Source organism: Carettochelys insculpta, chromosome 6 (assembly GCF_033958435.1).
Source record: "Carettochelys insculpta isolate YL-2023 chromosome 6, ASM3395843v1, whole genome shotgun sequence".
Classification (NCBI taxonomy): Eukaryota; Metazoa; Chordata; order Testudines; family Carettochelyidae; genus Carettochelys; species Carettochelys insculpta.
Genome location: NC_134142.1, coordinates 77847879 through 77861110, shown reverse-complemented (window position 1 = coordinate 77861110; position 13232 = coordinate 77847879). Strand labels below are relative to the sequence as shown.

General features: G+C 44.6%; 1 protein-coding gene across 4 annotated transcripts in view; it reads right to left on the bottom strand.

Moving 5' to 3' along the window:
- SBF2 (SET binding factor 2) overlaps window positions 1-13232 on the bottom strand; it is a 648361-nt gene that overhangs the window by 266361 nt on the left and 368768 nt on the right. For all 4 annotated transcript variants that reach the window (XM_074997415.1, XM_074997417.1, XM_074997416.1 and 1 more), the window contains exon 7: window positions 1466-1598. In XM_074997415.1, the coding sequence (XP_074853516.1) occupies window positions 1466-1598 (133 nt within the window). The remainder of the gene's footprint in view (window positions 1-1465; window positions 1599-13232) is intronic.

Below are 13232 nucleotides of genomic sequence, written 5' to 3'. Positions count from 1 at the left end.
TGTTTTGGGAGGCGCTGATCAGATATTTTAACCACATGACCAGTCAAATGAAATTGTTGATTCATGATAATGGCTTCAATGCTGGTTGTGTCTGACTCTTCCAGGACACTGGTGTTAATGCGATTCTCCTGAAGCAGCACTGATGATGTTGTTCAAGTACCTTCAATGATGCTTGTATATAGTCCAGGTTTCATATGCATAGTGTTGAACCACCACTGCATAGTATATAAGGAGCTTTGCCTTGGAATAGGTGTCCAGGTTCCCAAGACCCTTTGTCTCAGGCGGGCAAAAGAAGAGCTTGCACAGCTCAGTTAGTGCTGGATTTCCACATCAATGTCAACTTTAGCAAAAAAAGATTACTTCCAAGGTACGGGAAATGCTCACATTTTCTAGGAGTTCTCCACTGACTTCCATAGAAGGTACATGCGATTGTCCCATTGGTGAGGGTTGGTGGAGCACCTTGGTCTTTCTGTGGTTCAGTGTGAGGCCGAGATTCTTGTAGGCTTCAGTGAAGGCACTTAAGATGGTCAGAAGAGCCATAGCAGAAAGAAAAGCAACCATATTGTCATCCATGTACTGGAACTCCATGATCGAGGTCCTGGGAGTCTTGTTTTTAGCCTTTAGTCTCCTGAGATTGAAAAGATTCCTGTTCACTCTATAGACAATCTTCATGCCATCTGGAAGCTTGCTATTAATAGGGAGAAGGGTCAGGGAGATGAAGATGCAGAACAGGGATGGGGAAATGACGCAGCTTTGCTTGACTCTCGTTTTGACCTTTAAGTAGTCACGCTAGGACCCGCTGTTGCTCAATACTGTGGCAGTCATGTTATAGTGAAGCAGCCTCAAGATGCTAATGAATTTTTTGGAGCAGGCGATCTTTGAGAGGATGGTCCACAGGGTGCTATGATTGACTGAGTTGAATGCTTTGGTCAGGTCAATGAAACTCATTTATAACAAGGACTGGTTTTGCTCACAACATTTTTCTTGCAGTTGCCAGGCAGCAGCCAAGATCATGTCCACTGTTCCTTGGAATGGTTGGAAGCCACACTGGGATTATGGGAGAATTTCTTCTCAGAGAGGCAGGAGTCAGTTTGCAATCACGTCCGTCTACCTGAAAACGATTGCACAAACTGGCACAAGTGCCAGCTTCTGTTTGTGGACCATTACTGTATTAGAAAAAGAGATTTACAACTAGGTAGTATTGTTGGCAACGTGCCTCTAGTGTATTTTTGTTAAATTACATACAATTCATATTGAAATGTATTAAATGAGGTCTTGATCAATGAAGCATACAAACTACAAGACCAAATGTCTGATCCCAAAAGCCTTTCCTCATGTGTCTAATCTTTATTAATGCAAAAATTCATTAACTTCAACGGCAGAACTCACATGAGTAAGGATAACTTGTATAAATGCAGGTTTTCAACATCAAGTCCAAAGTGTCAAAGTTGTTAACAAAACTCACCTGTATTTTAGAGGAAACATTAAAGACTCCAAGGCCCTACAGGCATCACTGAGCCTCTGAAAACTGGCAGAATGAAAGAGAACCTTATTTTCTGTAAGGACTGCACAGAACAAGCTCAGCACATTTTGGATTCCTTCAAAAAAAGCAAAAAAAAAAAAACCCATACATTTTACAAATTATGAACTCATAGACTAAACAGAAGAATAAAAATGGAAAATTAAGAATTCTCTAAATGACGTGAAGAAATTTGCAATAACTATGCAAAGGCCTTATTCTGTGATTTTTCGGTAAGTTTTGGTATTTACTTTTCAAACTGGTATAACACCCCCTTTAATATTTTCCAGTAGTTCAAATATTTTGTATTATACCTCCTCTTTTATCCCATTTCCAAGGATTTTCTCTTCTGAAAACAATCCTAACAGTGCTCAACAATGCTTAAAAATGGTTGCATAAAAAAGAAAACATGTATCCAGAGCCCATTATTGGTGGTTGATCCAGACTCAACTTCTGAACCTTTACGTACTATCTCTGTAAGTAGTCTTTTGCTGACATTTGCCCAGTAAGCATATTCATAGTTTTATCTGTAAAAATGTTTTCTGAAAGTCATTAAGTTAAACAAGGCCAGTAAGGGCTACACATGTGCTTGGAAGGAGTTAGAGAGAGACAGACTGTCTAAACAAGACCTGCAAGATTGAGGACAACACACATGAATCCAAATTAAACTGGTTTTGGTAAGATGGCTTTATGAATAATGCACTTTTGAGGAAAGACCAAAAAATGCACTCCATTTATAGCAGAAAGAGTCCCATTCTGGTAAATAAACATGTCTCTTACGCATCCTAGAAATAATGAAATTTCTTGAGAAATGCTGGAATTCATAACATTTCCTGGGGATATAGCCTGTCTTATAACTTAAAAGGGCTTGCATTATCTATGTAGTAATTCTGGTTCCTGTGTATTTAAATCAGTTTGTATTTTCTGCATTACTAGTAAAATTAAATTCTTTTAAAAAAAATCGGGGATTTCAAGCCTGTTACCTTAGAGTTAAGCACTGTTCTGATGTCTTGGAGAAACAGAACATCATTCTAAGTTCTGAGAAGGCTGAATCAAGAGTAACATAATGATTTGCGGCTACAAACTCCATCCACATTGTGCCAACAAGGGACTGATATAAGCCTGTGCACACATGGAGAAACTCCAAAAACCTGAAGGGTGGTAAGACTTGTTGAAATATGAATGCAGGAATTTGCTTTAGAACATGGGTGATATCCTCAAAAGGTTTGTATCCAATGAGTACATCAGCAATGCCACTTTCATATTTTGAAGAGTTTGATCTGCTACTCTTCTTCAATCTCCCACATGACAGTTAGTCCATCCTCCCACACTGAGAGATGGAAGAAAAGATTAGAAAGATGACTGTGTGGCTGGAATTTCATATTGTCCTAACGGAAGAAATATTAAGTCATAAATATTTAAGTCTCATTTGTATGGTATATTAGCTCTCCAAAGAGCCGTTTTAGTTAGGTCCTCCAAATATTTTAATGACAAAAAATATCACTGTAAAATTATAAGAATCCCTTAGTTAATGATGCAGCAGCTTTGGTAAACCTTGAAATCACTAGCTCAAAAAAGTTCTGAATAAGCTACCGAACCAATGTCTCTTCTGAGGTAGTTTCATTTACATTTGTAGAAGTTCAACTTTCTTTAGAGAGAGCAAAGACTGACTAATATTCACACACTTCTAAAACTGTTTATAGATTCAGGATTGAGTGAGGTATGGCTGCAAATATATTTGTGGCTGTATTTACCAACACAATGTGGGTCGGTAGCCATATCTAGGCCATGGCTTTACGATAGTTTAAACATTAAGGTTCTACAGAAAATCGAGTTTTTTTCATCTAGCTAAAGGAACTTCCAAGCAAATATGTTTTAGGAAAAAACCTGAAGTAGATGGAAACTTCAAAACAACAAAGGTAGCAAATGTTTATCTTTAGATTGCTTCATCATATTTTTGCACAAATATGACATAGCAGCTGACTATAGGCATGTCTGACTCTCAAATCATCCTGTTGGGGCTTGTGTAGTTCTGTTAACTATGTTCTAATAAAAGAAAAGGCTACTGTGCTCAAGATTTTCTAGAAGGAAGCAAAATATCCAATAAGTTTTTCCTTTGCAAAAAAAAAAAAAAAACCCTCTGAAATAAATGGCAGAATACACAATTAGATAGTTGAATTCAGCTACACTGAGTCTAGAGGTTCATCAGTTCTGTCTTGATCACTGGGTGTTATCATAGATAAGAAAAATTACTTTTTAAAAGATCATATGTAATAGGATAAGAAATACAGATAAACAGGTTAAATTATTTGCAACACTGTAAATAAAAGAATGGTCAAAATCTTCAACCCATATTCGCTTTACACCCACAATGGAATCTGAATGTTGCGGTCTGTGTGTAAATACATACCACACATACAAAAAGCACACATTTATATATATTACAGATATATTTGCTAGGCATATGTATTGCACTTCATAATATCTGACAACTCTCTCTTTAAACTCATAAATTCAACTTTAACCTGGATTTTTCGATTCTTGGTCTATGCCTATTAAATTGTTTATATTTTTAAAAACCATTCAGCCTCTCCTCTTTTTTAATAGGTTCTGAGCACATTAAATAATCACCATCGCTTTTCTTTGGAAAAGAAAATCTGACCACATTTTTTTTGCCCAAACCACAGCACTAAGAGATGAATGCAGTTGGAAACTTGGCTCAGATGGCCTCAGTGACAAGTTTTCTGTGCTTTATTAAAACTGCAACAAATTACTTTCAAAAAGGCCTTGAATTATAAGGGGCACACTCAGAGGCTGGAGGGACTGGGGGAGTCACACTCAGGCTGGTGGGTCACACTCGGGCTGGGGGGTTGGGTGTCTGAGTGTGTTATACTCAGGGGCAGGGTGAGAGTCACATTTGGGGGTTGAGGAAGCCACATTCAGGGGCTGGGGTAGTCACTGAAGGACTAGGGGGAGTCACACTCAAGAGGCTGATGAAGCTGGGTGAGTCACACTCGGGCTGGTGCAAGAAACAAAAAATGAAAACTGACAAATCAGCTACACAGAACAGAAGGGGGAGCCAAAACAGGGAAGGGTGGAGCGGGGGTGAAAATTACTTACTGCAAGAGTCTATTAAGCGGCTTGCCTGGGCTGACTATGAATATCAAAGGTGGAGAAGCTGTCTTTTTAATGCATAATTGCTTCTTTATTGCTAGAGATAGCTACTGGATGTGGCAGTGTTCAGGGGCTGCAAATGGCTTCTTTAACAGACACTTGCAGCTCTGAGCTGCTGGCCATCCTTAACAAATCTAACCATAACCCACGTTTGGGTCCCAACTCATGGGTTGGTAATCCCTGTTATAGAGCGTTACAAAAGTGAGGTGGGGTTGGAAACCTGCTGCACCAGTCACAGAAGCCTCAACATCCTTGGTTTCTGCTTCTTCTTCAAATGCCTATCTAAAAAATACTCAGAAATGCAAACAGAATGTTAGGAGCCAGTGAGAAAGGGGTAGAGAAAAAGATAGAGAATATATTATTGCCTCTACATAAATGCATGGTTCAGCCACATCTTGAATACTGCATGCGGGGTCACCTCGTTTGAAAAAAAGATTTCTTGGCATTTGAAAAAGTTCGGAAAAGGGCTACCAAAATGATTATGGGCATGGAACAGCTGCCATATAAGGGCAGAATAAGACTGGGATTTTTTTCCAGCTTCGAAAAGAGACGACTAAGTGGGGATATGATAGAGGATTATAAACTCAAAACTGATATAGAAAAGTAAATAGTTATTTACTCCTTCCCATAACAAAAGAACTAGGGGTCACCAAATGAAATTAATAGGCAGCAAGTTTAAAAGAAACAAAAGAAAGTATTTATTTACCCAATCCATGGTCAATCTATGGAACTCCTTGCCAGAAGATGTTACATAATTCAAGACTATAACAGGGTTCAAAGAGCTAGATCAATGGCTATTAGCTAGGATGGGTAGGAATGGTATCCACAGCCTCTGTTTGTCAGAAGCTGGGAATGGATCACTTGGGCTGCATCTACTCTATGAGATCTTTCAAACTAGTCGGGGCTCTTGTGAAAGATCCCCCGGAGCATCCACACACAAAATGAGTTTTCAAATTCCTTCCGAAAGAATCCAGCGCTTCTTTTGGAGGCCCCATTCCACTCCTGGACCAACAAGGGCATCTTCTTTTGAAAGAATCTCTGTGAGCTCTTCTTCCAAAAGAGCAATCTCCCGTGGCGCTGGCCAGCTGGAGCACAGAGATGCTTCCGCCAGCACTACCAAGGCTCTATAGTCTCTGAGTCTGGCTGCTCTTAAAGCTGCTAGGACCCAGAAACCCCATGGCAGGAAGCTGAGAGCATGGAGGCAGCGAGCATGTGTGCTGCTGCAACACGCCCTCCAGCCACCTCTGCAGTGCTCAGGGCCACCATGGCCAGCACCCAGCCACCCCATGACATGCAGGGGCCTAGGGAGCCAGCTAAGGGGCCCCAGGAGCCCACTGGGAGCACAACATGGAGGGCCCCCTCCTGGCCTGAGCCAGAGATTCAGGACCTCCTGGGGCCCTGGCAAGATGAGAGGGTCCTCTATGATATTCACCTGACTGACTAGCGGCTTGGCCACTCAAGGCCATCCTGCCCGGACCGCCAACCAGGCCCAGTGCAAGATGACGAAAATGTGTCAGGTATACATGCAGGCCCAGGACAGCGCCAAGCAGCTGGGGCAGACTCTGGCCACCTACCCATATTATCGAGAGCTGCACGGGCTCCTTGCCAGCAAGGACAGCTCCCCACACTGCTGCCTCGTGGACGTGGCAACCCAGGAGCCTCCTGCCACACCAGAATTGGAGCCAGGTCCAGATGGGAACCAGCCCAGACCTGCCAGCCAAGCCAGTATGCCTCTCTTTCCCCTTCCATCCCTTACAGCTGTGCCATTCAAGGACTGGGAGAGTTTCAGTGCACCCCTGGGGTCAGCTAGCCCCATCCAGCCCATTGGGCCATGGAGTCCAGGAGAAAGGGCTGGACCACCCCTGATACCTTTGTCCGGACAGGCCCGCAGACAGAAGGTACATCACCATGGCAGGAAGGGTGAGGCCATTGCCTACACAGCTGCCCTCCACCACCAGAACACCCTGGTGGAGTGGTGCCAGGTACTGGATGAGGCTGACATGGCCTGGTGGCAGGACATGTGGGCGGAAGTGGTGGGCATGCTGTGAACCACCTGCACGGCCGTTGCAGAGATGCCATCCCAGCTGCCCCAGCCCCCACCCCTCCAAGGCCCTTGCTGCACAGCTGCTGCCCAACCTTACCCCTGCAACCCTCCTGGCTAGGGCCCCACTGAGGCAGCCCTCATGCCCCACACCTTCCTGTGCTCCTGGCCCTATCCATGTAGATTTGATTTTAACAAATACGGAGAAATTGATAGAGAACTTGAAAGTGGAAGGCAGCTTGGGTGAAAGTGATCATGCAATCATGGAGTTCACAATTCTAAGGAAGGGTAGAAGGGAAAACAGAAAAATGGAAATAATGGATTTCAGGAGGGCAGATTTTGGTAAACTCAGAGAGCTGGTAGGTAAGGACCGATGGTAAGCAAAATTGAGGGCAAAAACAGCTGAGGAGAGTTGGCAGTTTTTCAAAGGGACATTATTAAGGGCCCAAAAGCAAGTCATCCCAGTGTGCAGGAAGGATAGAAAATATGGCAAAAGACCACCTTGGCTTAACCAGGAGATCTTGCATGATCTCAAAATAAAAAAGGAATCATATAAAAAATGGAAACAAGGACAAATTACAAAGGGTGAATATAGGCAAACACCACAAGAATGCAGGAGCAAGATTAGAAAGGCTAAGGAACAAAATGAGCTCAAACTAGCTACAGGCATAAAGGGAAACAAGAAGGCTTTTTATAAATACATTAGAAACAAGAAGATGACCAGTGACAGGGCAGGGCCATTGCTCAGTGAGGAGGGAGAAACAGTAACAGGGAACTTGGAAATGGCAGAGATGCTTAATGACTTCTTTGTTTCGGTCTTCACTGAGAAATCTGATGAAGGAATGCCCAACGTAGTGAATGCTAGTGGGAAAGGGGTAGGGTTAGAAGTTGAAATAAAAAAAGAACAAGTTAAAAATCACTTAGAAAACTTAGATACCTGCAAGTCACCAGGGCCTGATGAAATGCACCCTAGAATACACAAGGAGCTGATAGGGAAGGTATCTGAGCAGCTCGTTATCATTTTTGGAAAATCATGGGAGACAGGAGATATTCCAGAAGACTGGAAAAGGGCAAATATAGTGCCCAGCTATAAAAAGGGGAATAAGAATAACCCAGGAAACTACAGGCCAGTCAGCTTAACTTCAGTGCCAGGAAAGATAACGGAGCAGGTAATTAAAGAAATCATTTGCAAGCACTTGGAGGCCGTGTCTACACTAGCCCCAAACTTCCAAATGGCCATCCAAATGGCCATTTCGAAGTTTACTAATGAAGCGCTGAAATGCATATTCAGTGCTTCATTAGCACGCGGGCAGCCGCGACACTTCGAAATTGACGCAGCTCGCCGCCGCGTGGCTCATCCCAACAGGGCTCCTTTTTGAAAGGACCCCTCCTACTTCGAAGACCCCTTATTCCCATGAGCAGATGGGAATTAGGGGACTTCGAAGTAGGCGGGGTCCTTTCGAAAAGGAGCCCCGTTGGGACAAGCTGCGCAGCGGTGAGCTGCGTCAATTTTGAAGTGCTGCAGCCGCCCGCATGCTAATGAAGCGCTGAATATGCATTTCAGCGCTTCATTAGTAAACTTCGAAATGGCCATTTGCGTGGCCATTTCGAAGTTCGGGGCTAGTGTAGACATGGCTGGAAGGTGGTAGGGTGATAGGGAACAGCCAGCATGGATTTGTAAAGAACAAATCATGTCAAACCAATCTGACAACTTTCTTTGACAGGATAACTAGCCTTGTGGATAGGGGAGAAGTGATAGATGTGGCATACCTAGACTTTAGTAAAGCATTTGTTACGATCTCGCATTATATTCTTATTAAAAAAACTAGGCAAATACAATTTAGATGAGGCTATTATAAGGTGCGTGCATAACTGGCTGGACAACCATACTCAAAGAGTAGTTCTTAATGGTTCTCAATCCTGCTTGAAAAGTATAACAAGTGGGGTTCCGCAGAGGCCTGTTTTAGGACTGGTTCCATTCAATATCTTCATCAACGATTTAGATATTGCCATAGAAAGCATGCTTATTATGTTTGCAGATTGCAACTGCTTTGGAGGATGGGGTCATAATTCAAAATGATCTGGATAAATTGGAGAAATGGTCTGAGGTAAACAGGATGAAGTTTAATAAGGACAATTGCACAGTGCTCCACTTGGGAAGGAACAATCAGTTTCACACATACAGAATGGGGAGAGACTGTCTAGGAATGACTACAGCAGAAAGAGATCTAGAGGTTATAGTGGACCACAAACTAAATATGAGTCAACAGTGTTATGCTGTTGCAAAAAAAGCAAACATGATTCTGGGATGCATTAACAGGTATGTTGTGAACAAGACACGAGAGAAGTCATTCTTCCACTCTACTCTGCGCTGGTTAGGCCTTGGCTGGAGTATTGTGTTCAGTTCTGGGTGCCGCATTTCAAGAAAGATGTGGAGAAATTAGACAAGGTCCAGAAAAGAGCGACAAGAATGATCAAAGGTCTAGAGAATGTGACCTGTGAAGAAAGGCTGAAAGAATTGGGCTTGTTTAGTTTGGAAAAGAGAAGATTGAGGCGAAACATGATAGCGGTTTTCAGCTATCTAAATGGGTGTCATAAGGAGGAGGAAGAAAACTTGTTCTTTTTGGTCTCTGAGGATAGAACAAAAGGCAATGGACTTAAACTGCGGCAAGGGGAGTTTATGCTGGACATTAGGAGAACGTTCCTAACTGTTAGGGTGGTCAAACAGTGGAGTAAATTGCCAAGGAAGGTTGTGGAATCTCCATTGCTAGAGATATTTAAAAACAGGTTAGATAGATGTCTATCAGGGATAGGTTAGACAGTATTTGGTCCTGCCATTAGGGCAGAGGGCTGAACTCGATGGCCTCTCAAGGTCCCTTCCAGTCCTAGTATTCTATGGTTCTATGTGCTGACATGGACCCACACCCAGGGCAGGAGGGGCTCCCACAGATGCCAGGGCTCACAACCCTCCAACCCTTCCACCCCCACCTTCCAGGTTGAGATGCCCCCTTCCCATCCATTCCAAGACCCCCAATATATAAAGTTACCCCCTTCACAAATGAAAATAGTTAAATTCACAGTTTTTATTTTTCCAAAGTTCCATTTGGCTAGTAGTTTTTTGGTTGCAAAACCCCTGTGTCCCCGTTATTGAGTGGGTGAGGGAACAGTGAGGGTTGGATGGGTAGGAGGGGCCTGCAGGGGGTGCCCGGATGAAAGTCACTCTAGCCTGCGGACAAAAGCCTCCCAGAGAGCTTCCTGAATACAGAGCTGGTCGCTGTGGAACTGGTGATTGGGGGCTGCAGTGGGCTGCTCGTATCCGGGGCAAGCCTCAGCCATCCAGCCCTGGGGGAAGATCTCCCTGGCCTTGATGAGGTTGTGGAGGGCACAGCAGGCCCCGACAACCTGGCAGACATTCTCCACGTTGATGTTGAGTCATGTGAGGAGGCACCTATATATCACCTTCAAGTGGCCAAAGGCACACTTGATGGTCTAGTGTGCCTTTGTGAGCTGGCCATTTATGAGCTCCTGGGAGGGAGGAACGTGGCTCGTGTATGGCCACATAAGCCAGGGCTGCAGGGAGTAGGCTGGGCCACCCACCATGCAGAAGGGCCTGGGGACTTCCCCGACAGTGTACTCCCACTGGGGGATGTAGGTCCTGGCCTCCATCCTGAAAACGCATGAGTTGTGCACCCAGGCTGGCCAGCCCACATAAACATCCATAAACCAGCCCTAATGGTCCACTAACACCTGGAGTACACTGGAGTGGTAGCCCTTTCCTGTTCGTTTCGTGGTGGGTGCTGTGCTCCAGGACCCTGATGGTGATCAGTATGACACTGATTGCTCCAAAATAATGGGAGAAGCCAAGGGGAGTGAAGCCTGTGATGGCCGCATACAAATCCCCAAGGCGCATGAGCCTCTGGAGCAGCACCTGGTTGATGACTCTCTCAACCTGCAGGGAACAGACAGCAGGCAGGCTTGTGGGTGTGAACAGGTGCCCACTTCCAGATCTCCTGCCTCCTCCTGGGCTCCCTTCCACTGAGCCATCTGGACTCCCTCCACCCCAGGCCCTCCACGTGGCGGGGGCCTGTGTATGGTAGGGTATCACAGTCCCCCAGGATGGGGCTTCCCCCATCATACCCCAGCCCCTGGCCCCCAAGGGTCCCCCTTTCCCAGTGCCCCCCCACACCATGCTGGGCCAGCACGTAGAGCATGCCTTATCTCAAGAATTAAGGCCCCAGTGGTGGACTTGCTCACCCTGAACTGCATCCCAACGGAGCAGTAGCTATCTGGGATGATGCACTTCCACACTGTGATGGCCATGCACTTCTCCGCTGAGCAGACTGGCCACATCCGAATGTCCTGACATCGGAGGATTGGGGCGAGCCAGCTGCAGAGCTCCAGGGAGGTGTCCTCCTTCATTCAGAGGTTCTGCAGCCAGCGCGCATCCTCCCACTCGGCCAGGACCACCTGGTCCCACCAGCTGGAACTCACGGGATGCACCCACACGTGTTGGATGGCCTGGGGGTGGGCACAGCCAGGACTATGGTTGGTTGGGGCCCCCAGACCGAATCTCCAGCACTACAGGAGGTGGAGGATGGCTGCCAGCAGGATGGCCAGCACATTAGCCAAGGCAATCTTGTGAGTCCACAGCTGCTGTGGGTCAATGAATCTCAAAGGCGAGGGTCAGAACTGGGCACAGGCTCAGTTTCACTGTAAACAGCTCAGCAGGCCTCAGCAGCACGTGCAGGGAAGGAGTGTTTGGGAGAAGCCCTTTAAGGGAACACCTGATTGATGCTCCCAAAAGGGCTTTCCGGACATACGACCCAGTATGTGGTGTTTCCTGGCCTGTTCTTTCAAAAGAACACCTGTGGCTGTGTGGACTTGCTCTTTCGAAGAAGGGATAGCTCTTTCAGTTCACTTCTTGTGTGTAGATACAATCCTTTGAAAGAAGAAGACAGCTTCTGGAAGACCTTCTTTTGAAGGATCACTGTAATGTAGACGTGGCCTTGATTACTTGTTTTATTTATTCCTTATGGGGCTACTGGCATTGGCCACTATCAGAAGACAGGATACTGGGCTAGATGGACCTTTGGTCTGACACGGTATGGCCATTCTTATGTTCTAAAATCCTTTACCAAACCATTTTTCTGATCACTGTATCTCTTCCCAATGGAACACCTATACTGAATATCTGCCCCACACTTACTTACATAATGAGTTGTGACACTGTAGTCTAAATCCCATTCCATGCTCACCACAGCTAAGTGCCCATCCCTGAATACTATCGGGAACACCACCCTCCCTGGCCAATGTGGCAGTGAGGGAAAAATCCCGCCCTTCCCCCCCCCAGGAGCACCTAGTGCAGTGCTCACAGCAGATCCTGACCAAACCTGGTATTTTAACACTTTATCACTGGGTTTGATCCAGGAAAGAGAGTACTTCTCTCATCCCTTTTGTACCTTCCTCTTTCCAGGCACGTGAGGGAAACGGTCACCATCCCCATGCTGAGCTGCTCTGTGTGTGCAGAAACGTGTGTGTCTGCCCTTGAATTGGTGTACCCCAATCCCTGGAAGACCAAACAATCATCTCCCTCCTCTGCTTGAGGTGTAGTGGGGACACAATTTGTGCATACCTTTCAAAACCCAGTTTAAAGATGCCATCTCCCTGGCTCTTACACTTTGCACTAAGACCTTTAGAGTTTGATAAATTTGAAATTTATGCTTAGGGACAGCTTCTTCAAACTGTACCCAGGCTGGGGGGTTGGTTCGCAGACAAGTCTGAGATCTTCCATATTTTGGTTAGTGATAGTTTCTTGAAGCAATCTCATGTCCCAGTAAGGAGCTGGTCTTCAGTCTATGCTTGACTTTCTGAAAGAAGTGTGGGAGATTTATTAAACCTATGTCAGTAAACTTTTTGGATTAAATCTTGTCTCTTATATACAGGCTGATTTTGGAAGTTGTGTGGTTCTGCTATGAGATCTTCATTTTGCATTATTTTATTTATTTATTAAACACACAAAGCAAACACACGAAGCAAGATTTTTAAATTGTCTCAAGTTAGATTCTTAATTCCATGTAGAGACAACTTAAAAGGCAATCTGATTTTCAGAAGAGATGAACAGCAGTTTAGCACAAAATTATTTTTATAGATATGTATTGCAGCATATCTTTACAGTATTTCTCCAAGCATATCATAAGTTCAGTATTATGTATGCAAAATCAATCCGTATCTGCTATGACACCACTACCTCTAAAATTCATTTACTTTTTTCCCTTAAATAATTTGACTATTCGAACAACCAAAATGTCATTTCAAGCTGGGAGATATTATTGCAAACACTACAGAATAACAATCTTTGAGGATTCCTTATGCTACAAAGCACAACTATACTGGTTTGTAACCTTGAACTGTTTTACTGACTTCAGAATTCAAGGTACATCTGATGTTAAGCTCCCGGCACAAACAAACAGCATGAAAAACAAACAGGTTGATTTTTAC